The 27,913-nt window shown below is 41.9% G+C and overlaps 1 protein-coding gene across 5 annotated transcripts in view; it reads left to right on the top strand.

The window, feature by feature from the left end:
- The window catches only part of PLCE1 (phospholipase C epsilon 1), a 945,493-nt gene that overhangs the window by 433,522 nt on the left and 484,058 nt on the right, over nucleotides 1-27,913 (top strand). For all 5 annotated transcript variants that reach the window (XM_073596424.1, XM_073596420.1, XM_073596423.1 and 2 more), the window contains one exon: nucleotides 8,386-8,702. In XM_073596424.1, coding sequence (XP_073452525.1) covers nucleotides 8,386-8,702 — 317 coding nt within the window. The remainder of the gene's footprint in view (nucleotides 1-8,385; nucleotides 8,703-27,913) is intronic.

The raw sequence follows: 27,913 nt of genomic DNA, 5'->3' as shown, positions 1-27,913 counted from the left end.
CAGATACAAACCCACAAGCACAAATAGAACAGTAGAAAATGATCTGAAAACCACGAGTCAGAAAAAGCGCGAATCGTCTCTCACCAAACTTTTACTAACACGAGATTAGCAAAAGGAGCCCAAAGGGTGCCGCACTTGGTTCTGAACTGGCCTTTTCTAGTCTTGTCGTACGTGGTGTACGTCACCGCGTTCTTGGCGATCGGAAATTCCGACAACTTTGTGCGACTGTGTGTACGCAAAACAAGTTTGAGCCAACATCTGTCGGAAATAATTAATGGATTTTGTTGTCGAAATGTCCGATCAATGTCCGATCATGTGTACGGGGCATAATAGTTGTCCTGTGGACTGATTCTCCCATCTGAGCTGTGGATCTCTGCAGTTCCTCCGGAGTTACCATGGGCCTCTTGGCTGCTTCTCTGATTAATGCTCTCCTTGCCCACCCTGTCTGTTTAGGTGGACGGCCATGTCTTAATAGGTTTGCAGCTGTGCCATACTCTTTCCATTTTTGGATGATGGATTGAATAGTGCTCCATGAGATGTTCAAAGCTTGGGATATTTTTTTATAACCTAACCCTGATTTGGTGTGTTCCTTGGTCTTTATGATGCTATTTGTTCACTATGGTTCTTTAACAAACCTCAGGGCTTTACAAAACAGCTGTATTTATACTGAGATTAAATTACACATAGGTGGACTCTATTTACTAATTAGGTGACTTCTGAAGGCAATTAGTTCCACTAGATTTTAGTTAGAGGTATCAGAGTAAAGGGGGCTGAATACAAATACATGCCACACTTTTCACAAATTTATTTGTAACAAAAATTTGAAAACAATTTATCATTTTCCTTTCATGTCACAATTATGTGCCACTTTGTGTTGGTCTATCACATAGAATCCCAATAAAATATACATATTTGGTTGTAACATGACAAAAAGTGGAAAATTTCAAGGGTTATGAATACTTTTTCAAGGCAATGTAATGCTTATCGCATAACAACAGATGTTATTGTCCCATAACAGTGCCTTACTGACAAATAAAGCCACTGTTATTGGACAATGATTCGCGGGTGGGTAGGACTCAACAGCAAGGGGTTGGGGCTTAGGCCTGAAGTTGAGGGCAAGGCCTTTCTATCAAACTGAAAGAGTTGATAGGTGGCAAAAAGACCAGGGGCTTCAGCCTAAAATCCAAGGCCGGCATGGGGGGGGGGGGGGGCGGTAGTGGCGCACGGTTTGGCTGGGCGGTGGGGTTGTGTGGCGGGGGTAAGCTCACTTGCTGGTTGCTGCCTGGCTTACCAGTGCCCATCAATGCTGACCACTAAACTCACCTGCCTGACACACTGACCTACCTACCTGACATACATACACTGACCTACCTACCTGACATACACTGACTTACCTGACATACATACACTGACCTACCTACCTGACACGCACTGACCTACCTGACATACACTGACCTACCTGACATGCACTGACCTACCTGACATACATACACTGACGGTAGTGACACACACTGACCTACCTGACCAGGAGACAGAATTCAGCCGTGGTGTGCAGTGCGCCCATCATCACAGCAGGCAGCCAGAGGAGGATTGGAGAGCCGCCTGCCTGAGTGCCAAGTGAGGATCCCACAGTGATGTGGCGCAGCGGCTGCATTGTAATTCCCACCTTCTGGAGCCTTCAGCGCCTATGATGGACGTCCCACGGTCCTGCCATTGGACCAGTGGGACGTCCATCATAGGCACTGCAGGCTCCAGAAGGCGGGACCTGCTATGTGACTCGGCGGCGCTCGGGATCAGATCGATCCCCGCTCGGGGCTACTAATACAGTTGTGCATGCCCCCCCAGCCCCCCTCCCGACGTCACTGCCGAGTATCAATTCAGAATTTTGTGGCACATTACCCCAGGCAAGTTAATGTGTGTTATTTAGATTGTTATCTTGTGTTATGATAAGGCAGTTCATACATTTTGAAGATCACAAGGTTTTAATGGACCTGCAGCACAACATAATGAAGATAAAGCTCACATCATTACGACTGTATATGTGTTCTGGTACCTTAGCTAGTGCATTGGGTTGCCAATGAAAATAAATGGTTCTACAACGCAACAAAATAAGTTTAATGCATTACAGTGCATTGTGGTTGACTTGAATAAGGCCTAACAGGGCACTGAAGAGTTTTTTCTGCTTTTGAGCAGCGGTTTTTGTTTTTTGGATTTTAAAGTTGGCAGACTAACTTTAACTTCAATAAAGCTGCTTGGCACCATTTAAATGTTTAATAACAGCTTTGTAAATGGTTGTTGAATGTGATGGTTCTTATTTACTAGTAAAGATAATGAATGCTCATGTGTGATGGTTGTCCCTTATCAGTAACTTTTTAATTCATACTGTATTAATTCGTTTTTTTACTTTTGTTGTCTCACACACTAAAATCGGTTGGTTTGTCATGTTTCATAGCTGGCTCTTAGGTTTAATTACATATAATTTTTTTTCTTAATTAGAAAAGTAATATTTTAAAATCCAAAGGGCAGAGGAAATTGAATTAAGCCTACTGGTTGGGTTGTTATTGGATTTGTTGATTTTATACCATAGTGACACAAAAGCAGCTTTACTGGTAAGCTTCAGCTTATATGGATTTCAATGTAATATTTAAAAGATCTCCAGTTTTGCTTAATTAACATCTACAGCCTTATTAATGAGCAATATTTTTGTACTAACAATTAACTCTTGGTGCTGTTCAGTGTTTTAATCTGCTATTGCTTGAAGCGTTCAGCTTTCTATGGCTACTTTGGGGCCCAAGTAAATAAATATGTTCACAGCTTTCTTTTTTTAATTCATTATTTTTATTATCTCCAATTTTTGATTTACAACACTTTTAAACAAAACAAATACATTAATTTTCCATTTGCAAATAACAAATCTACACACAGAACATAACTCCCCTACAGTGCTGTCAAAACACATATACGTCTGTAAGAATATTACAGCAACTATCTATTTATATCCTTAATTATGTCCTTCTACCCTGTTTTCACTTATCCTTCCCCTTTCTTTCTGTAGTTTGAGAAGAATCTATCCACCCCTGGGATTCCATCTGACAGTATAATAAGAGGTATCATACCAGGTATCCTCAACCACAGATCCCATATTTTATGGAATTTTTTTTATCAGACCCCTATACCGAAACACCTACAATTCTTTTAGTAGGGTATCATTAACCTGTGTATGCCATTCCTCATATGTTGGAACGCTCGAAGATATCCATTTTTGTGCAATTAACTTTCGTGCTATAAATAGCATCTTGTTAATAGCTGTCCTAACTGCTGGTATATATACTTCTTTTTTAATATAACCTAATAAGCTTATTTTAGGATCCAACTGTATCTGTGTTTGATAAACCCGATTAATAGTATCCACAATTTTTTGTGAGTGCCTGAACAATTTAGGGCATTTCCATAACATTTGTACAGGGTAGTAGATCAGCAGAGGTTCTTTGGCACTAAGGGCATTCAGATGTATCTTGTCTTCCCCACTAATACAATTTAACTGGTGTCTTATACACTCTATGAATTATATATAGTTGCGTTAGAGATTGCTGAGGTGATACCAATACTGACTGTACTTGTTGCAAAATATTTTGCCATTGTTCATCTGTTAGATCTCCCAAATCCTTTTCCCATCCACTTCTAGCGGGGCAAGTAGCCTCCCCCTGGGATTGATCTATTAGACAACCATATATAATAGAAAAAAGGCCCTTCTTAGTTTGCGTCTTTGCAATAAGATCTATTAGTAGCATAGTTTGTATCTTTATCATTATCATTTATCATCTTTATCATTAGATTTAAATTGGGCCTGTAAAGTGTGTCGTAATTGTAAATATTGAAAGAAGGTATACTGGGGCAGAGAGTATTCTCTTTGTAATTCTTGAAATGTATTTAAAATATTATTAGAATATAATTGTGAAATGTATTGAATCCCTAGTCCTCTCCACACCCCAAATCCTTCTAATTTATTTATCTCCTTATACTTTATGTTTTCCCATAAAGGGGTATAGACTGATATATCTACATATTGCATTATATATCTCATTTCCTTTATTCATCAGTACTAAGGGGGGTTTTTGAGTACCAAAAGACCCAGATTCCAGTTATCTAAGTTATAGAGCTATTAAGTAACTATGAGAACTTTGAGTCAACAGTAATGATTGTATTAGATCCATCCAATCTATAGAGCCCCATCCTACCATCTATTGGAGTTGAGAAGCAATAAAATACATCCTAGCATTTGACACAGCTAATCCCCCTATCTTTAGAAAGTTGTAATTTAGAAAGCTTCCATAGTAAGATCCAAAACAAACAGTCTATTTTTTTAAAACCATTTAGGAGGTATCCATATTGGGGATTTATGTAAAATATTGAGTAACTGAGGGCCCCAGAACATTTGAATCAAATTTGCACACCTCACTAACGACAGAGGTAATTTAGTTCATACTTTACTCTTACCCTTAAAGTTATCTAATAATTGCGTCAAATTATAACTCAAATATTCCTCAGTTTTTAAGGAGACCCATATGCCAAGATATTTAAAAGACGTACTTAATTTTAATCTGATTTGCCTTCTGTGGTAAGGTTGGATACATCTCATCTAATGGGATCAATACCGATTTATCCCAATTTATACTAAAATCTGAGAAAGAACCAAAAGTTTCTATCAGAGTTATAGCAGAAATCGGTGATTTATCCGTATCTCCCAAAAACAACAAAGCATAAAACAGAGTTTGTCTTCACTTTCTCCTCTCTTAAACCCTCTAACTATAGATGCTTGCCTAATTACTATCGCTAAAGGCTCTGTCGCTAATGCGAATAGTAATGGAGATAACGGGCATCCCGTTATAGTGCCTATAGATAATGTAAAAAAATTTGATGTAGAACCATTAATCTGGACACATGCTCGAGTGGCACAATACAATAATTTTAGTCACCTCACAAATCCTTCACCCAGGCCATACTTCCCCAAAACCTCCCACAGATATGTCAACTTGATGCAGTCAAAGGCTTTGGCTGCGTCGAGGGACAGAACCGCTCTTTTCCCTATATTATAAGGAATCATCTGTAAATTAAGAAACAATTTCCTAAAATTAATACCTGGGAAAAAGCTTGTCTGGTCTGGGTGTATCACTTTTTCCATAACGTTATTTAAACTAGTAGCCAAGAGTAGGCGAAAAAGAGTTCTTATCAAACATTCTTAACAGCCATTGCTCCATAAATTCTGTAGTGTTGTTCCCCTCTGTACGTTCTGAGAGGCCAATCACTGTTAAGTTATTTCTGCATAGCCTCTTTTCTAGATTATCAATGTGACAGCATGTTGTTTTGACTGAAGGCTCACCACTTAAAATCTCGCTGCATAAATTACATTGTATCCTCGATGTTACTGACTCTACTCTCTACTGCAGTAGTACGCCCTTGTACCTTTTGTATATCTTGACGTATAATAGTGATCTCCTTCCGCATGTATTGGAACTGATTTGACAAAATAGATAACGTGGTATTGCTTGTTTGCACCACTTTAAACACATCTTTTAGAGTTGACTCTCCAATCTGTATATGCTGCTCATTTTCTGAATTTCCAGCTATAATTTTAATAGCAGTATTACCTCCCTCCTTCTTTCCCTGCCCACTCTCTCTCTCTCGTCATTCCCTTGTGCCTCTATATTTGTATTCACTGTGGACCATCCAGAGTTATCCTGATTTTCCATAGAGGGTGCTGATATTAAATGTTGTATGGGAGATGCAGAGGATTCTGAAATAGGATTCCATGCATATAGAATAAACCTCAAGAAAAGTGAGATTTTATAGGCAACCAAAAAAGAAAAAAATATATATTTTATTTATTTATTTATTTCAGGTACTTATATAGCGCCGTCAATTTACGCAGCGCTTTACATATACATTGTACATTCACATCAGTCCCTACCCTCAAGGGGCTTACAATCTAAGGTCCCTAACTCACATTCATACATACTAGGGACAATTTAGACAGGATCCAATTAACCTACCAGCATGTCTTTGGAGTATATTAAAAATTGTATATTTTATTATTACAAAATAAAATTCCAAGATTGGAAATGCAACACATTGCAACAATGTTGATGTCAACTATACAAGCAAAACTCTGTTAGACATGAAGTGGTAGTCCCCACCTACTTGCTGTTCCTTTCATCAATAGATTACAGAGGAATACATTAGAAGGGGATATCGAACGCGTTTCAAAATGTACTGTTATAGACAAATCTTCCTCAGGGAATAATACCACTTCTGAAAGAACAGTTACAATTAATGAACAATTAGTGCCATGTATAATAATGCATATAAAATACATATAACCATGGATCATCCATATATACATATAACTTACAATGTAAAAGCTTGTTTAGCAGGAACACTCCTTTGGATGGCAAGAAGACCATACATCAGTATATCAAAAGATTTCCACCAAAATGTCTACATCCCTTAGCAAAGGGCTTGACACTGCCCCCAAAGAAGATGGAAAAAAATGCACTATAGGACAAAGGGAACAAGACAAAAAATGATGGTAAATCCCTAGGAAGATAATTAGTATCTATTCCAAGGGATTTTGTATCCCTTAAAATAGATACTAATTATCTTCTTAGGGATTTACCATCATGCAGATTCTGCACGCTGCCATAAAGTTTCATTTAGTTGATGCTGGTTGGCTGTGTTACATAGATGATATAAAAATATATTTGCATGATTAAAGGCATTAAACACATATTGTAGCACTTGTTACAAGATGGAGATTGCACAGTAATTTAAACCAAAGTACTGTTTGCAACATAAGTCAAGGAAGGCCTAAAGAAATAAGGTTTGTTGCTTGTCCATCAATCTTATGTAATACTCCAGATGAAGTGTGGTCACATACAGTTTGGATCCTAAATTTTTTGGGGGGCTTTAAATGTACATGATGATCAGGGCCACATTTCTGTATAGCCAAATAGGGTGGCAAGGCTAACATGGACTGCACACAGCATTAAAAATCATAATGCTGACTGTTGTTAATGCATTCTGGTGTAAAATAATTTATGCACTTCCTGCCTTTGCAGTCCAGCTAGGTCCTCAGTGTTGCTGTCTCTGTAAAGTTTGTGTTTTTGTTGGTATACGGTGCACTTTACGGTTTACACACTCTGGACCTGTACACCCAGATACAAACTACTACAATGATAGGGGACAGTTTGAGCTACTTTTCTATTAACCAGATCTAGTTGTTTTGACTTTGTGTGGGCCATTTGTCTCTTTAAGCCTCTTTACCCCAGTCTCTTATAACTTGTTCCCCTTTCACGCTGAAGACCGCTCGCGCTAACAGTAAAGCGCAGCTCATTATAGCGGCGCTATACCGGTGCTGTGCGGGCAGGAGCAGGGTGCTTTTAACCCCAAAGAAGGGGTTAACAAGGAGTTAAAAGTGCACGAAAAGCCGAATCGATTTGCAGACGCTTCAGCAGCGCTGCCCATTGATTTCAATGGCAGGGGTGGTATAAGGCCACTCCAAAGATGCTGCTTGCAGGATTTTTTTTTCCGTCCTGCAAGAGCACCGCCTGGGTGTGAAAGCACTCAGGCTTTTACACTGGGGAGGCATGAGAAGCGTTTTTTTTTTGTAAGCGCTTTACAGGCGCTATTTTTAGCACAAAAATACCTGAAAAGTGCCTTCAGTCTGAAAGGGGTCTAATACTTAAAGTGGTAGTAAACTCAGTTCTACCACTTTTACCTACAGGCAAGCCTATAGTAAGGCTTGTCTGTATGTACTGTGAATAACTCCTAAACTTGCACAGTTTAGGAGATCTTCAGAGTGCATGCAGCCGGTGACGTTAGTGGCGCATGCACTCTGAAGGTCCAACATACAGTGCCGGACCTTCAGAGCCTGTGCCACAAACGGCGGCTCCTGCTCGCATGCGTGGAAGTGATGTCATCACGCTGGAGGGCTTACTTCTAAGTTAAATGTCTCATAATGTGCTAGGATGCGATGCATCCTAGCACATTATGACATTGCCTTGCAACAACTGCGATTTACTACTACTTTAAATTAATTAATCACCTAGGGTAGGAGGCAGACAGAAGAAGTCTGTAGGCTTGGGGGGGGGGGTCAGAAAGTATACATCCATCCATGCTAATGATATTCTTGTCTTGGCTTGTGATATTCAGAAACAATTTGTATTTATTTACAAAATCCCTGAGCCATGTTGATTTCAATTATTACATTGGTTAAAAATGTATATTCTTTGCATAATGTTATAATGTTGCTTGCTATAATCCACTGTTGCTGACATATCTAAAAAGTGATATCACATCTAAATAATGTCTTTTTTTTTTTTTTTTTAGACCGCCAGCCGTGCCCAGCAATGGCAACATCGAACTCTCAGACAGCTAGTGCTGCTGGACTGAGTAAAGAATTGGTGGAACTGCAACACCTCATTCAGTTTCCAGAGGAGATTGCAACCATCCTTACTGATCAAGAACAGGCGATTTATCGCAAAGTTTTGCCCATTGATTACCTTTGTTTCTTAACGAAAGATCTTGACCATTTTGAATGTGAGACCAGTTTTCCTGATATAAAAACATCTCTGTCTGCATCGCTGTTGAAACTGAAAACTAGGGAACACAATACTGTAGAAGAACTGGTAGCAAGGTTTAATGAGGCAAGTGAAATTATCTCTATTTTCATAATTCAGTTTTTGGCTTCATTATTTATTGTTAAAATGTACATAACAATTGATGGATGTGTCTTTTAACATCAACAAGGTTTTTTTTTTGAACATCAGATGTGTCAAAAATAAAAGTGTAGCGCTATATTCCACATCCACAAACGTGTGTATTGCAATAAATAAGTGCATATGTAAATGGTAAATACTACCAAGACATGTATGACCATAATATGGATAATGCCAAATAATTAATTGGTGTTTATCACATAAAAGATTAAACAAACAATAATAATAATTAGTTATCAAATGTGCCAGTGATTAATAGAACCCGTGCTGGTTCCATGAACAAAGCATCAAGCAACAAAAAAATCATAAAACATATCAGTCCATGTTGAATATATGAAAAATGTGTAGAAAAATAGTGAGAAGAACGTCAACAGAGTTCTATGGGGGTGATGAGTGGCCAAATGATGAAAAGAAACTCCCAAATTCACAGATGGATGGTTTCACCAGATCTAGCGAGTGGGTAGAAAGGAGACCACAAGTGTGCATAGATTGTACATCAGTGCCGGGGCCAACACCAGAAGTAGAGAAGGCTTACCGGAAGGAATTGACCTGAAATGGCGTACGCCAGACAAGTCAAAAAGGCTTAGTAACCACTGGTTCTGAGAAGTACGTCTTGTCAGATGTCATCAACAAATGGTGGAGAAAGGAGTATCAGCACGGCTTCCTCACCCATGGACAATCCAGCATAAATCAAATGTGTAATTCATATGCCATGCAAGGAGCAGAAAAACTCACATAGCGTGATAACCTTTTAAAACATTAATTTATTAAAATAATAAAAAACAGACTCACATTTTGGAAGAACGAAACAAAGCTCAAATATCATATAGCGGCGATCGTGAGGGGTCCACCCGACATGTTTCAGCTAAGGAGCTGTCATCTGGGGTCTTTTTGCTTATGCATCAGCTTGTGGTACATTTTAATGTATGTGGAATGAAGCATTTACATTTTAATTTATAGAACAGTGTAAACTCAAACTGACCTCAAATACCTAAGTAGACTAACCTTTTTAATTGCATTTTAATTGTGCAGTTAGCTTTTTTTTTTGAGAGATTAGCAATAGAAATGTTTAGAAAAATGAGCACCTAATAGCAGATCAAGACTAGATCATGTAAAAGGATAGATGTACTTTAGTGCAGTTATCCTTTTAATACTCTCCCCTTGCATCCCATTCCAGCCCTATATTTGTGTAGCCTTCATGGGAGCTGCCTGGCTCTGTTCATGAAAAATCTGCCACCTGGACTCTTGTTCTTCCCCTGCAATCATTCCTGTGTAAAAGTGTGTCTGTTGGGATGAATAACAGTTGGCATCTCAAATGAAATTATTGGGAGAGTCATATTTTGGCATAACAGAATATTCAAAAAATTTGTGCCAATGGCAAAACACCCCCTTCTACAAATTTTTCACTCAGAAATGCATTGGGAAAAGATTATATATTTACAACCTGGGTGCCATTTTACTGATGGTAGAAAGATTATATATTTACAACCTGGGTGCCATTTTACTGGTGGTAAAGAGAGTAGAGAGTGTTACAGAGAGTTAGCTATCTGTTGTGGTCATGGATCCTGTCCTAATTACATAGTTAATCTGGTTGAAAAAAGACACAAGTCCATCTAGTTCAGTGGTTCTCAACTCCAGTCCTCAGGACCCACCAACAGGCCAGATTTTAAGTATTACCTTGGGGAGATGCAGACTAGAATACTGCAATCACTGAGCAGCAAATGATATCACATGTGATGTATTTCAGTTATCTTGCAAACCTGGCCTGTTAGTGGGTCCTGAGGACAGGAGCTGAGAACCACTGATCTAGTTTAACCATGAACAAAATTGATGAAACAATTCTGCTTCTTTATCTGCTGAGGGAGAGGAGACAAATTTGAATGAGAAAAACAGACATTATTGGTATTGTACTCCTCCCTTGATGTCTTGGTGTGGTTAACCTCGAGATACTTCATCAACATGCAATTACCCCACTTTGGGGGATAAACATTTCCCAAAAGGGACAAAATCATTTGGAAATGTATTTCCCAAGAGGGACAAAAAAAACGTTAGGCTGTTTAAAAAACAAATAAATAAAGTGGAATGTGAGATGTCCCACATTTCCAGATGGACCTCAAAAGCAGCTATGAGGTCATCTGGGAGATGTCTCGGGCTATGCTGCGGCCACTCAGGCAGAGCACACGTCCATGCACAGCAGAAAAAAAAGGAAATTACTTCTTGTAATGAACTTCTTGTACAGACAGGAGTTTTCTAGATTCTCTTGAATGTTCATATCCTATTGTTGCAGTAAAATCCATTAACACTCCTAGAAACCAGATGCGCCGAAATGCTGATAGCCGCGTTTAGTCACATTAAAGTGTTTTTACTGCTGAACCACTCCTCTCCTTAATGCGCTTACCCTGGGGTTTTCTTCTCTGCCTCTAAACACCTATGTGTGAATAAACACATAGACTAACATTGAGGGGCATTTAGAAGCTGAAAAAAAAAGCTAAATGCCCCTATTAGGACAAGGTGTTCACCTACTCTCCCCATTTGTAATTACATTTACAGAGCATCCAAGGTTAACTAGCAGACCATGTTTTTCTGATTCCCTCCCCCGGAGCAGTGTCAGTATTACCCTTTGCTTCCAGACAAGAGCCAATTGTTGAAAATTATTAACATAGGGGTGACATTTACAACGGTAAATTTTTTAATAACTCTTATTGTTTCAACATATTTGTGAATATATTATCTAACTTGTTTAGTTGGAGGAGGGTATTTTGTTGTACATACAATCCTTAATGTGGTTGTAAAGCTCAGTCATGAAATATGAAAAAAAAACACATTCTTCTATATTGTGTATCTGTCTGTCTACAAAGCTCTGAGTGTAATTTCTCTCTGCTGTTGCGTTGCTCTGTTCTGGCAGCTTTTCCCAACACCAAGAGTTAAAATGGTGAGGAGGAGGGAGCTGCAATACAGCCTGTGACTGTTGTTCACAGATGTGCTTTTTCTCCTACTGTGTGAAGGGGAGTGTGTCCCTTCCCTCAAGTCAGAGCTCAGAGTTGTGGCTGTGTGAAGACTTCAGATCCATGCCCCCCTGCTCCTAGAACTAAGGAGAAATCCTTTTCCTGGTTGTTTTCAGAATGATCTATGTAAGAAATTACTGCAGATACACAGCTACAACTCATGTAGGAGGATTTGTTTCATCTCTGTGTTAGGTACATATGAGGGCTTACAACCACTTTAATCTTGAATCTTGCTGAAGCTCATATGAGAGTGACCAATTTGGTTTTGGTAGCTTGGGGTAGGTACTGTCCCTTTTCAGTGGTAATCATAGGGTTTGTTGGTTTTAGGCTTGGAGCAGTGGGTACTGGATTGAAGCTCTGGGGTTCTGGCTCTTATCTTACACCTGGTGTGTCGGTGTTTTAGGCTACAACACTGACCTAAATAATATGACATTATGTTGGTGTTGGACGAAGAGTGCTGTTTGTTCTGTCCAAAACACCTAATTCAGTGCAAAGTACTGTATATCTAATAAGGTGATTTGAAATCTGTGATTGATTTTGACAAACCATTGATTCTGATATTATGTCTAGAAGAGTCATTTTCTTGTTCTTTTCCTTCATGTAGATTTCTTGCATTTTGTTTAAAGTGGTTCCAAAGTCAAAATCTTTTTAACCTTAATGCCTTCTATGCATTAAGGTAAAAAATGCTCCACTACCTATCCTACTATCCTAGCCCCCCTGTCCTAAAACATGTAGCTGGCTCCTCTTACTGATTCAGCGCTGTCCTGGCTTCAGCACCTCTCCTCTCTCATCCTGGTCTCACAGGTGACACAGGCTGCAGCAGAAGCAATAGGCTACTGATGCTGTTAGTCAAACTCTTGTGAGGGGGCAGCAGGGGTGTGGCTTATGGTTCTGTGTGTATCTATGGGCGTACAGAGCCTGGCTTGAGAGTGTGCCTACGCGGGTGCCCCTGTAGCACATGTCTTGCTGAGGGGGCACTCGGAGGAGAGAGTAGCTGACAGCACCAGTGAGGGGCTTCAGAAGAGGATGTAGGGGACCAATGTGTTCACAGAGCAGGTAAGAATAACATCTTTTTTATTTTACAGCCGAAAAAAAAAAAAAAAACTTTAGTATCACTTTAAGTGCAGAATGCAAAACAATAAATGTTTAAAAGTGTAAAAATTTTCAACACTGTTTTAAACTATAACTAACTTTTACCTACATTAAGTATTTGGTGTATTGCATAAAACTATTTATATCAAAGATCAGAAATATTTTACCAGTGGCATTGAAGGGTTATAAACCCAAAAGCAAACATTTATTATATTGCAGATTGCCCATTCTTATGCCCCGTACACACGGTCGGACTTCGGACACTCCGACAACAAAATCCTAGGATTTTTTCCGACGGATGTTGGCTCAAACTTGTCTTGCATACACACGGTCACACAAAGTTGTCGGAAAATCCGATCGTTCTAAACGCGGTGACGTAAAACACGTACGTCGGGTCTATAAACGGGGCAGTGGCCAATAGCTTTCATCTCTTTATTTATTCTGAGCATGCGTGGCACTTTGTCCGTCGGATTTGTGTACACACGATCGGAATTTCCGACAACGGATTTTGTTGTCGGAAAAATTTATCTCCTGCTCTCAAACTTTGTGTGTCGGAAAATCCGATGGAAAATGTCCGATGGAGCCCACACACGGTCGGAATTTCCGACAACAGGCTCTGATCGGACATTTTCCATCGGAAAATTTGACCGTGTGTACGGGGCATAAGATTTGTTGGCTGCATTTGTTTTCTTTTTTAGGCTTTTTCTTATATTTTCATCTTGTGATCCAGCCAGCAAGTCTTTTGTTTTTCAAAAGCACAATCTCTCCAGCAGAATGTATCAGTTTACATGGATGAGACTGACCATTTAACACTGACAGGTGGTGCTTAAATGATCAGCTTTTATTCATTTATATAAATCCCAAAAGGAAGAAAAAACTGCGGTTAGCGATTATAAAGTGTGAGCTGGCGTTTGGCTACAACATGTTAGTGCATCTAAATCTGCTAATCTATTTAACACTACTCTCCTCCCAGACTGAAAATGCTGATGTCTGCAGTTCCTCCTATGCGCATTCATCCAGAATAAGTCACTGTAATACAGGAGGTGGGTAACTGGTCAGATCACCAGGTGAAAATAGAGGGGAGGGGGGAAAGCCAAACAAAGACAACGGATGCAGCCACCACATCTGATAATTGGTACACTGCAATATAATACATTTTGGGTTTTGGGTTTCATAGACCTCTTCATAGACCTCTATTTTGCAGACCGATTATTATGTAGTTTTTGTAAAATTTATCTGGCATGTTTGGCAGTTAACATAATTTCACACCTTCAGTATGAAGTGGAAGGCTATACTCTTTTGATCATATTCCAAATATGACTTGACTATAAACAGCAAAGTGGCTTATGTATAGTTTGCTCTACACAGATAGTAAAAATTTCCAGATTTAGTAACATTTTAAAGTTTCAAAAAGTAAAGGTGTTAGCGCTAAACAACATCACATAAATAATGATAGTGCATGATAAACCATGTGCTTAATCAATTGCGAAGTCCAATGTGACAATCCCAACACCATATATAACATAACAAGAATCTTTTAGTTTGATGCATCTTCAACAAAAGAAAAGCTTCACCACAAGTACTCATGAGGTAGATGGCAACTCACCAAAGGTATTTGACCACTTTTTAGGGTAGGTCTAAATACGCTTTATTTGGATAAACCAGATGGATCCTGGGTTTACACCTCTCCACTTTGAGACTTTCTCTGGCATAGGCTGGGGATGTGGGAACAAACTCCACCGGGGACACATAGAAGACCTTTTTGGTGTAGTAAGTTTTATTTAAAAAGGTTTAAAATTAGTAGCTTAGGTTGCACTCACATGTGACTGTGCCAGTCCTGGCACTAAGGTGTCTACAGCATGTGTGGTTGGGTCCAGGCTCGTAAGTGCGTGCAATCCACGCCTCATTCTGCATATACTAGTTGGTTAGATGTCACATATGTACGGTGCCATAGGCTATTTAAATTTAATATGGATAAAAAACAATTACTAATATATGATACGAAGATAAAGTTGTGATAAAGATGGTTAATACATGGGATCTACCTAGAGGGGTAATACCCCATAATAATAAATACACTTTTTTAGAAGGAAACTATGAGTGAAATCTCTCATACATGGTAGACCCATTACAAGTAAGACCATAGATTAGACCCGAAAAGCTGCCCCCCCCCCCAAACAACCAAACTAAATTAGTAATCAGTAATAAAACATTTTAAATCTTTATCCTAGGTACAGGCCCCAGGGATATAGAGATTGGAGTCTGTATGTCCACTGGGTCTCTATCTGGGAGACTGCTTTGGTCATATCCAAACCCCTCCAATGAGGACAAACTTTTTCTATTCCACAAAATCTAAGTAAAGAGGGATCTTTATTATGCAACTAAAATGGTTGGAGACACTGTGGTTTTTAAAACCTTTTTTGATATTATCTACGTGTTCTCCAACCCTCTTGGCCAAAGTTCTAGTAGTTCGACTTAATTATTGGAGGTTGCAGGGGCACATAAGAAGATAGGTGACATACCTACTATCACAGGTTATAAGTAGTTTAATATTATATTCTTTACCTGAAGAGAACTTATCTATTTTTCCAGCTCTGTCTCTGACTATTTTGCATGCTTTACACCTACTACATTTGTAAAAACCTGTGCGGTCTAAAAAAGTGGGAGGTTTTTTTTGGGGGGTTGGGTGAACCGCACTTGGTGGAGTTCTATCTTTGTGAATCTTTGGAACCTAGTCGATTACTGGAATTTTAGGGACTTTTGGAGGAGATATCTGGCCTCTTTGTTATGTTGTATTCCTAGCTTAGATCCTTTTTGGATCAATTGGTTAAGTGAGGATTTAATATAATAGTGGGATCCCCCTGGTAGCCTTCTATAGGTGGCTGGATCCTGGAGAATTCTCTGCATTTCTGCAGTGTATGCCTCCTGAGTAAGGATCACTGACCCCCCCCCCCCCCCCTTATCTGCGGGTCTAATCACTATCTCCTTATTCTGTTCTAATTTTTTGATGGCCTCTCTAATTTGTTTGGTATTCCGTTTCCTTTTAAATGGGATATCTTTGATATCCTCCTGTACCATATATTTAAAAGCTTCAATAAATTGATGAGAAGAACTTTTGGGATTAAAAACTGATTTGTTTTCCTTAATCCTGTATGAGTGTAAGTAGATTGGGAACCTAACGTTAAGTTTCCTGGCAAATTTTTCTAAATCTATGTTGGTTTCAAACTTGTCTAGGAATTTAACAGGTGCAAATTTCAAACCTTCACTTAAGACTGAAAGCTCCTCCTGTTTGAAAGAGATCTTGGTGAGGTTAAATATGCCTTTCATTAGGTCTCTTTTTCTTTTCTGCCCCCCTGCAGCCCCTCGTCCATTTTTTCCTTGAGGGCGGGCGGCAGGTGTGGGGTAGGCATAACCCCCCTCCAATTGGGATGTTGATAACCCCACTTTTGTTGGTATTCCTTCTGGGCAAGTTTGAATGGTTCTTTCCATTCCCTCCTTCCCCCCCTTGTGAATAGCAAGTTTTGGTGGGTGGTTTATCCCTTCCTCCTTTCCTACCTCTAGGGTTTCCCCTTGAATTCCCCCTATGAGATCTGAATGAAAAATAATTTCCATTATGACCTGGTGTAGAAGGGGGTCTTTTATATCTCACTGGTATTTTTTTAGTTTTGGTTTCATTATCCTGCTTGGTGAGATAATGTTGCAGTTTATCTGCTTTTAATTTATATTTCAGTTTTTCTGAAAAGGGTGCCACCTTATCCTTCAGAGTGTTTAACTGGGTCTCCAATAGTTGTAATTTGATCTTCCTCCTATTGAAAATTCACGCTCACTGAAAAAATGGCACCATTCCTTTAGGAGACCTTCATCCTCTAGCCCGGGGTCTCCAAACTTTTTAGCCCAAGGGCCACATTGTAGATTTTACAAATATTCGTGGGCCAAAAAAATGTGTTCATTATAAATAAATTAATAAAATAGTTAAATAATCTCATCATAGCCTTTTCCGCACATCTGTGTCCCCAACAGAGCCTTTGTACACCTCTGTGTCCCTCATCAGAGCCTCCTCATCATCAGTGTCCCCATCAGTGTGTCCCCATCAGTGTGTCTCCATCAATGTGTCCCCATCAGAGTGTTCCCATCAGAGTGTTCCCGTCAGAGTGTTCCCATCAGAAGTGTTCCCATCAGAAGTGTCCCCATCAGTAGTCTCCCCATCAGTAGTCTCCACATCAGTGTCCCCATCAGCATGTCCCCATCATCAGTGTTCCCATCAGCAGTGGCCCCCTTAGTGTGTCCCCATCAGGGTGTCCCCAGCAGCCGTGTCCCCATCAGCCGTGTCCCCATCAGCCGTGTCCCCATCAGCCGTGTCCCCATCAGCCGTGTCCCCATTAGCAGTGTCCCCATCAGTGTGTCCCTATCAGCAGTCTTCCCATCAGTCGTCTCCCCAGCAGTCACCCCATCAGTAGTCTCCCCATCAGTGTGTCCCCATTAGCAGTGTCCGCATCAGCAGTGTCCCCAACAGTCACTCCATCAGCCATGTCCCCATCAGTAGTCTCACCATCAGTGTCTCCATCAGCAGTGTCCCGATCAGAGTGTCCCCACCAGCAGTGTCCCCATCAGTGTGTCCCCATCAGCCATGTCCCCATGATCCGTGTCCCCAGCAGTCTCCCCATCAGCTGTGTCTCCATCAGCCGTGTCTCCATCAGTAGTCTCCCCATCAGCCATGTCCCCATGAGTGTCCCCATCAGCCGTGTCCCCATCAGTAGTCTCCCCATCAGTGTCCCATCAGCAGTGTCCTCATCAGTAGTCTCCCCATCAGCAGTGTCCCCATCAGCCGTGTCCTCATCAGTAGTCTCCCCATCAGCCATGTCCCCATGAGTGTCCCCATCAGCCGTGTCCCCATCAGTAGTCTCCCCATCAGTGTCCCATCAGCAGTGTCCCCATCAGCAGTGTCCCCATCAGCCGTGTCCTCATCAGTAGTCTCCCCATCAGTGTCCCATCAGAGTGTCCCCATCAGTAGTCTCCCCATCAGTGTCCCATCAGAGTGTGCCCATTAGCTGTGTACTGTACATCTTCAGCAGTTGCCTCAGTACTAGAGCTGGCTTCAGCTCTCCTGCATCTTCCGACTTCTGCTCACTGCCAGCCACGCAGAAGGAACTTTAATACAAGCAGCGGGTGGGTAGCTGGGAGGTGCCGCGCCAATGACGTCACTGGCTGCTAGGACATCGGCAGTCCCAGCTGCCAGTCCTAACGCACAGCGTTGCAGCATGGGCGGGAGTGGCAGGAGTGGCTTTGTCTGCCAGACCTGCCAGCTGCGGGCCGGACAAAAGACACAAGTGGGCCGGGGTTTGGAGACCCTGCTCTAAGCCATCATTGGGACTTACCATCTTTATCACAACTTCATCTTTATACCATATATTAGTAATTGTTTTTTATCCATATTAAATAACCTATGGCAATTACTTTATCCCATACATAGTACGCTCAAATCTAGCAAACCATGTACAGTAAAAGTTTGGATTGCGAGCATAATTTGTTCCGGAAACATGCTTGTAATCCAAACTCGTATATCAAAGTGAATTTCCCCAAAAGAAATAATGGAAACTCAGATGATTCATTCCACAACCATTTATTCATACAGTATGTCCTTCAGTTTATAGTCCATATAAAAAGAATATAGCAATGTGACCAGGTTGTGTAACCATAAAATGTCCATTCACAAATGGCAGCCTCCACAAGGGGATTGGAAGCAAAATCCAGTAGGAGCTACATAGTATGAGAAGAGAGGTGCCTCTAAGTGCAGCAATATGGTTACATTTAATGAAGGTACAACATTTAGCACCTCACATGGTTGATAACTAAAACAGGCACATCTAAATATGCAGTCATCTGGAGCAAAGCTGTCCACATAGACCGTTCAATGTAGAAAAAAGAGAGAAAGGTCTGGTGTCACCAGTGACACACCTCCATCTCTGAAATATGCAACAAAACAGAAAATTTGCCCTGGGACTTTGAGTGAGGTGGGCACAGTTTAGCCAATAGACGTAGCAACAGTAAATACCGTATAAAATGTATTCAGGTAGAGATAGTACATGCATTGATCTCATCAACAAATGCCAATTCATACTGGATACATAAAAATAAAATGATGGTACATATATGTATAAACAATCATATACCACACAGGCATCAAATGTACCTGACACGTTTCACAAGACCCAGCTCGCTCTTCAGGGCTAGATGCGTGTAAAATGTACATAGGATGAAGAGATAATTTGGAGACAAATTGGGTGTATAGCGTGATATTGATACTATAGGTACCGGATAAGGGGGCCTTGGTAAAGAAACCCCATAATCACCACTAGACATGACCAAAACAGCGGATGTATAGCTCCCAGGCGGCGGCAGCAGGTGTCTTGCCAGGGAGCTGAGGCGGCGGAGCCAGACAAGACCCCACCCAGGACCAAACAGAGGAAAAGCACAGCACGCATAGAAATTGTGTGTCCCTAATGGTCTCACTGTGTCCATGGAAAGTATTGGCTGTAAACATAAGTATATATGTCAGACAATCTAAAGTCATAGAGTAAAGTTAGTATGTGGTAACGTATATGTATCTATGTAAGAATGAAAGACCTGAGCCAAGAATGGTAAGGACATGGCTATACACCCAATTTGTATCTCTTCATGCTAGGTACATTTTACACGCATCTACCCCTGAAGAGCGAGCTGGGTCTCGCAAAACGCGTCGGGTACATTTGATGTCTGTGTGGTATATGATTGTTTATTCATATATGTACCATCATTTTATTTTTATGTATCCTGTATGAATTGCCATTTGATGAGATCAATGCATGTACTATCTCTACTTGAATACGTTTTTTTACTGTGCCCCATCTTTTGGCTAAATTGTGCCCACCTCACACAAAGTTCCAGGGCAAATTTTCTGTTTTGTTGCATAGTTCAGGGATGGAGGTGTTTCACTGGTGACACCAGACTTTTATCTCTTTTTTCTACATTGAATCCGGGTGGAAGACTCCCATTTCGCCCAAAACTGGTCTGTGGTCACTCTCACCATTAAATACATACATACATACATGCATTTTACACTTTTATTATGCATTAGCCTTTAATTTCCAACACATAATTTACATCTTATTATAGGCATATACACCAATCCTTCTGGTGTGCTGTTCCTTGTTGGTGGTGGTAGTGTTTGTTTTGCTTTGGGAGCTGAGATGGTATCAAGGGAGGTTTCTTTTCTTACACCTACACATCTTTCGATGTGTAGGCCACCTACACATCGGCGCCATGTATATGCGCCAGCCAAGTGACATTCACGATTTTACAGTGTCAGTGTGGCAGGATGTATTGTGTCATCTGGATTACCTCGGGGAGTGTCTGCGCATTCGCACCTCCTGATAATGGTGGGCGCTTTCCGGCGCTCGCATGTCAGTCATCCACACAGCCTCCCAAGCTCTTCCGGGGGTATATATCGGAGGTTCAGCATGGCGTGGATCTTTCTGTTTTTCTCACTGAGGATACGTATATCTGTGGAAGTCCTCTGCTGTGACTTACCACATATATATATACACACATTCACTCTACTCAGGTATACTGACATGTTTTCACATGGCTCACTCCGAGCACCCAGCTCTAGCCTGTCTTTGACATCACAGGTTCATTATACATCTGCATTTCATTTTATCTTCTACTTCTTTTTCTTCCTTTGTTCTTTTGCTATTTCCTCACTGTCACTCTTGTCAGCTTTTGGTATCTCTTTACCACTTCCCCCTACAGTCTCCATGTCCTTACCATCCTTAACACAGGGCTTTCATTTTTACATACATACATATACGTTACCACAGGGCTCAAAATTTTCAAGTCCTGAGTCACTAGCCAGGCCTTACTCGCCACTAGTTGCCCCACCCATTCCCTCCCCTGCCCCACCCATAAGTCCGCCCTTGTAAATTATCTCATGAAATTACACTGTTAAATGTTTTAAGCAGAATTAAGTTCCAAAAATAAATATTACTATATAACTAACAATATTAACATAAATCATATCAGCACCCATCAGTGCAGCCTCACTGTGCCCATCAAATGCAGCTTTACGGTGCCCATGAATGCAGCCTCACTGTGCCCATCAATGCAAACTCACTGTGCCCATTAATGCAGCCTCACTGTGCCCATCAAATGCAGCTTTATGGTGCCTATGAATGCAGCCTCACTATGCCCATCAATGCAGCCTCACTGTGCCCATCAATGCAGCCTCACCATGCCCATCAATGCAGCCTCACTATGATCATTAAATACAGTTTTATGGTGCCCATGAATGCAGCCTCACTATGCCCATCATTGCAGCCTCACTGTGCGCATCATTACAGCCTCACTGTGCCCATCATTGCAGCCCCACTGCCCGTGAATGCAGCCTCACTGTGCCCATGAATGCAGCTTCACTGTGCCCGTGAACACAGCCTCGCTGTGCCCATGAACGCAGCCTCACTGTGCCCATGAAGGCAGCCTCACTGTGCCCATGAACGCAGCCTCACTGTGCCTGTGAACACAGCCTCACTATGCCCGTGAACGTGACCTCACTGTGCCCCTGAATGCAGCCTCACAGTGCCCATGAATGCAGCCTCACTGTGTTCGTCAATGCAGCCTCACTGTGCCCGTCAATGCAGCCTCACTGTGCCCATCAATGCAGCCTCACTGTGCCCGTCAATGCAGCCTCACTGTGCCCATCAATGCAGTCTCACTGTGCCCCATCAAATGCAACTTTACTGTGCCCCATCAAATGCAGCTTTACTGTGCCCCATCAAATGCAGCTTTACTGTGCCCCATCATCAATACAGAATCACCTGGATGATGGATCACACACACACAGCGGGCATGTCCCTCTGTGTGTCACGGAGCTGGGTCTGTGTAATGTTTTTTAAAATACATGTTATTGCCTAATGTATCCTATGCCTAATGTATCCTATGGTTTTACACAACATACTTATGACTGCAATTGTCAATAGGATGTGTGCGGTATGGGCAGATGGATATACAGGGATGAGGTAGATCTCGTTTTTGTCTCCAAGCCCCATTTTTGGGGAGTCCAGCCAATCACACTCCTTTTTTCATTATAAAAGCAAAACGGATGTGGCGTGTCATCACTTCCTGATGACTCCAGCACAGCGAAACGTATGTCGTAGCGGGGATTCGTCATTTCCGGGTCCCATATGTGACATCTAACCAACGAATATATCCAGAACGAGGCGTGGATCGCACGCCGCTAAGAGCCTGGTATACCCATCCGCACATGCTGTCGACATCTTAGTGACGGGATTGGCACAGTCACATGTGAGTGCTACCTAAGCTACTAATTTTAAAACTTTTTAAATAAAATGTACTACACCATAAAGGTCTTTTATTGTGTCCCTGGTGGAGTTTGTTCCTACATCCCCAGCCTATGCCGGAGGGAGTCTCAAAGTGGAGAGGTATCAACCCAGGATCCATATGGTTTATCCAAATAAAGTGTATTTTGACCTACCTTAAAAAGTGGTCAAACCTTTGGGGAGTTGCCAGCTACCTCATGAGCACTCGTGGTGAAGCATTTATTTGAAGATACATCAAACTAGAAGATTCTTGTTATGCTATATATGGTGTTGGGCATGTCACATTGGACTTTATTAGTTTGCAATTGATTAAGCACATGGTTTATCATGCACTATAATTATTTATGTGATATTTTGTAGCGCCAACACCTTTACTTTTTGTTCACTGTCATATTGGAGTCCACATTCTTTTAACCGGTTGCCGACCAGCCACCATCATTATACTGCGGCAGGTTGGCACCGCTGCGCCATTTGCCATAGGTGTACGGTGGTCGAACGCGGACAGAGGGTGCATGCGCACGCTCCTGTGACAATCAGTCTACAGGCCCAGGCCAATGATTTCTGGTCTGGACCTGCTGATCGGTTATGGCGAATGAAATGCCTCCTCTGCCTGTGTAATGTAAACACAGACAGAGGAAGTGATGTCACCTCCCCTCATGGAGCCCTTTTCGGTTCCAGTGCGAGAGGAGAAGACATCTACTGTGAGTACACCAAACATTACACTAATGCCAGGACACATAGGCACACTTTTAACCCCCTGATTGCCCCCCCCCCCCCCAGTTAACCCTTTCACTCCCTGTCAGTGCCATCAAGTGCTGTTTTTTTCAGAATTTTCACTGATCACTGTACTGGTGTCACTTGTGACACTAATCAGCATTAGGGAGGTTAGTGGTAGGTCCAGGTAGGTTTAAGTTACCCATGTAATCCATAATAAAGGTTTTAACAACTTTATCACCCACCAGTTAACCCTTTCACCCCCTATCACAGTGGCATTAGTATAGTACAGATCTCTTTTCTGATCACTGTATTCGTGTCACTTGTGACTATAAGCAGCATTAGAGCAGTTAGCGGTAGTCACAGATAGGTTTAGGGTATCCGCCATAAAGTCCCTAATAAAGGTTTAACACCTTAATCACCCCCAGTTAACCCTTTCACTCCCTGTCACTGTGGCATTAGTATAGTGTACAGATATTTTTCTGATCACCGTATTAGTGTCACAGGTTAGCTAGTTAGCGTCAGTTAGGTGTCAGCTTCAGTTAGCTTCAATATCAGACAGCGTCAGATTTTAACCCTTTTATTGCCAGTAGCGCTAACACACACATGCACACACCATACACCTCCCTTACTAGTATAGTGTTTGAACGGATCAATATCTTTCATCTGATCAGATCTATACTAGAGTCCCCAGACACCAGCCAACACCTGCGTTTAACCCCTCCGCCCAGCCCAGCCCAGCCCACCCAAGTGCAGTATCAATAGATCACTGTCACTTACAAAACACAGCACACACAACTGCCACGTTAGCAGATTCAGGCCTGATTCCTGCTAATGCTAACAGTTAATTTTTTTGTAGTGATTCAAACAGTCGCTGCCAACCAGTTGCTCTTTTACCTGTGAGTCGCACTAGCTGTACCTATAAATTCAGTGGCCAAAAAGTCCAAAGAGAGGTACACTATTGAAGAGGCCTACACGTTGCTGAGCATGACAGATGAGAGCGAAGGGGAAGCCTCACTGTCAGATTCAGGCTCAGTATACGAACCCGTAAAGAGCAGTGGCACCCTGACAGATAACTCGATGATGGAGTAGTGGTCCCTACTAAGGTCAGGCGTACCTGACCCCGTTCTTCTGTTGTTGAGGTGCAACAACTGCATGGCTCTTGTATAGAGCAGAGAGCCAGTACTAGTACCGCTCAACCTTCCGGGGGAACTGGCAAGCACCAGCGGCTTAGTACATCCTGGTCATAGACAAACCAGCACTGCAGTATCACTTGGTGATATTTCAAGCTGGTCTGGTGGCTAGCACAAGTAGTGCCCCATAGCCACCAAGAATTTAAAGACGGGCCCGTAGAACCCATAGTGTCCTTCCCGCTGCGTTTGCTAATCCTGATTGGCAGCCCACCACTTCTGCAGCACCCATACTTCCCCCATTCACTGGCCAACCCGGAATTCAGGTGGAAACAGTGGATTTTAGTACTCTTGACTCTTACAAGCTGTTTTTCATGAAAGATCTGTACAGATCTATTGTGGACCAAAGAAATGTATACGCTGGTCAATTTATCGCCGCAAATCCAAATTTGACCCTTGCCAGAGAATTTGCCTGGAAACCTATAACGGTTCCCGAATTTAAGACCTTTCTGGGCCTATCCCTCGTCATGGGCATTACTAAAAGGTGAGCGTTGCAGTCATATTGGTCCACTGACCCAATTCACCATATGTCCATTGTCTCTGCTTCTATGACCAGGACTAGATACGAGCAAATCTTGCGGTTCATGCATTTCAATGACAATGAACTCTGTCATCCTCGAGGTGACCCGGAATGTGATCAGCTCCACAAAATTCAGCCCCTCGTAAACCACTTCAACCAACAATTTTCAGCCTTGTTTATTCCCAATCAAGTTGTCTGCGTTCAATCAGTCCCTGATAAGGTTTTCTGGCTGCCTTGCTTTCAAACAGTATCTCCCCAGGAAGCGTGCCAAATATGGGGTCAAGATGTATAAGCTCTGTGACAGGGCCACAGGCTGTACATATAGTTTTCTGGTTTACGAGGGAAAAGATAGCAGCGTGGGGCCCCCCAACTGCCCAGACTACATAGGGAGCAGCGGTAAGATTGTTTGGGACCTGGTGTCACCCTTTTTCAGAAAGGAGTACCACTTTTACGTGGACAATTATTACACAAGCGTGTCACTTTTTAGTCGCCTTCTTTATTCTGGAATTGACGCATGTGGCACTGTGCGATCTAATCACCGGGTCTTCCCCCAACACCTTGTAGAGTCCCGACTTAGACGGGGGAGAGAGCCTGCTTGAAGTGTAATAAATTGCTCACAGTGAAGTAGAGGGATACACTGAATGTTTTTTTTCTGTCCTCCATTCACGCAGATACAACAGTCCAAATTCCAACGGCGACTGGTGTTGAGAAGCCCATCTGTGTCCACGTTACAACCTTAGCATGGGAGGTGTGGACTTCAACTACCAGATTATGGCGCCGTACTTTGTTGCCCGTAAGGCCAGATGCTGGTGTAAAAAAGTGTCTGTATACTTATTTCAATTGGCTCTGCTGAATGCTTAAGTGCTACACAAAGTTTCAGGACGAAATGGATCCTTCCTAAAATTCCAGGAAGAAATCATCACAGCGTATCTGTTTCTAGACGGTGCTGTGGCCCAACTTCCCAATGCAAATGCAGTGAGCCGGCTACATGAGAGGCATTTTGGTACCTCTGACACCCGCTTTTATTGTCCCTCCTGTCCTGACCAACCTGGTCTCTGCATCGGTGACTTCTTCCGTCGCTACCATACACTAGTTGAGTATTAACATAGGGTACAGCACGGCACAGTCCTAGGGCACACTTACACAGGGTCTCGAAAGATGTTAGATGGCCATCGCATTTTGAGAGACTCTAAGCTGGAATGTTTATAGTTGTAATAAAAGTGTAAAAGAAAGAAATAAAAAAGCTAAAAATAGCTGTTGTTTTATTGTTCTTCTCTCTCTATTGTTCTCCCTCTATTGTTCTGCTCTTTATTGCTGAATTTTATGCTTAATTGTAATGTTTTATTGTTACTGTGTTTTATCGTGTTTGCTTTGCAGGTATATCCTACTGTTATACTGCAATGTTACTGTGTTTTATTGTTAACCATTCAGCTGCAGCACGGGTTCATTTATTTTGACAGCAACAGGGTTTGATCTCATGATACGTAAATCCGTTACTCCAGCACTGTAGGTGGTGATTTCACCACCACAGTTAAAAAAAAAAAGAGCATATGTGCCAAAGCATGCAGGCAGGAGTGGACATTAGGGGCGGATTGCCCCTATGCTTCGGCATATATTTTTCACTCTTTTTTTTGCACATATTGCAATAAAAAAAGTTGTTTTATTGAGTTAATGTTTTATTGATACTGTGATTTATTGTTACCATTATTTGCTTTGCAGGTACGCCAGTCAGCTGCAGCACTGTTTTATTTATTTTGGCAGCAACAGGGCTTGCTCTCATTATACGTAAATCAGCAACTTTAGCGCTGTAGGAGGTGATTTCACCACCACAGTTAAAAAAGAGCATATATGCCAAAGCATAGGGGCAGGGGTGGACATTAGGGGCAGATTGCCCCTATGCTTTGGCATATATTTTAATCTTCTTTTCTTGGCAGATATTTCTTCATCCACATCAACCGATGTGAATGTATGCCCATCATTAGAAGTTGGTGGATTCTAATAGTGGGCATACTACCGATCGATCGATGTGAATGGAGGTTCTCTTTTTTCATTTAACCCACAGGCTGCATAAAAAAAGAACATTTAGAATATATATGCCCAACAGGGTCCAGCTACATACTGTTATGTTGCTGGACTTTGAGTGGCTATACCAGAATGATGACTGCAGGTTTAGGTGTCATCTTGGTATTGTTTTTTTCAGCCGGCAGTCGGGTTTCATGTAAAAGCAATCCTAGCAGCTAATTAGCCGATAGGCTGCTTTTACAAGCAATGGGAAGAAACGTCTGCTCCCCCCCTCGCCGTCTTCCATGGTTTTCTCTGCCTCTCTTGTCCCACCGGTGAACCCGAGAATGCAGCAGGTGGTTCGCCAGCTGACCATAGAGCTGATTGAAGGCTAGAATGGCTCAAATCATCTCTATGGCCTAAGAAACCGGAAGCTACAAGCATTTCAGGACTTCGGTTTCGTCGAATATAAACAGCGCCATTGGGAAAGCATCTTATCACACCGATCTTGGTGTGGTCAGATGCTTTAAGGCAGTGGTTCTCAACCTTCTAGTGCCGTGACCCCTTGATAAAATTTCCCAAGTCGTAGGGACCCCTAACAGTAAAATTATTTTCGTAGCGTGGGTTGTCAGCACCCTAGCAAGACAAGTAATTTGCCCGCCTAACCCACGGACATTTAGCGCTCCCTAAGTCCCTTCCACTCGTACAGTATTAAAACCCCTTTATGGTATATTTTAGGATGTACCACTCTTTCTTTTTGTTCTCCTTTCTTTCCCTTTTATCTCTCTCTCTATCCTAATTTCTTGTTTTTTTTTTTTGTTTTTTTTTATCCCCATCCCTCTCTCTAGCTGTCTTTCTTGTTATTTCTCTCCCTTTTACTTTGTTCCTCCCCTTCTTTTCCTCTCCCTTCCATGTATTCTCTATTTTTATTCCTTCTCTTACTCCTTGGCGGTGGGATGAGTGGCAGTGCTGACGAGGAATTGGGATCAGTGGCAGTGCTGGCCGGGAGTTGGGATCAGTGGCAGTGCTGTCCGGGAGTTGGGATCAGTGGCAGTGCTGGCCGGGAGTTGGGATCAGTGGCAGTGTTGGCCGGGAGTTGGGATCAGTGGCAGTGTTGGCCGGGAGTTGGGATCAGTGGCAGTGCTGGGGGGAGTTCTGATCAGCCAACTTAGGTGCTCTTGATCAAGGTCAACTGCTGATCTGAGAACTGTAGTAGAGACTTTTAATGACAACTCTAATCACAGGT

This window comes from Aquarana catesbeiana, linkage group LG08 (assembly GCF_042186555.1).
Source record: "Aquarana catesbeiana isolate 2022-GZ linkage group LG08, ASM4218655v1, whole genome shotgun sequence".
Taxonomy (NCBI): Eukaryota; Metazoa; Chordata; class Amphibia; order Anura; family Ranidae; genus Aquarana; species Aquarana catesbeiana.
Note: the sequence above shows the minus strand (reverse complement) of the source record. Positions and strands in the feature narration are given on the sequence as shown.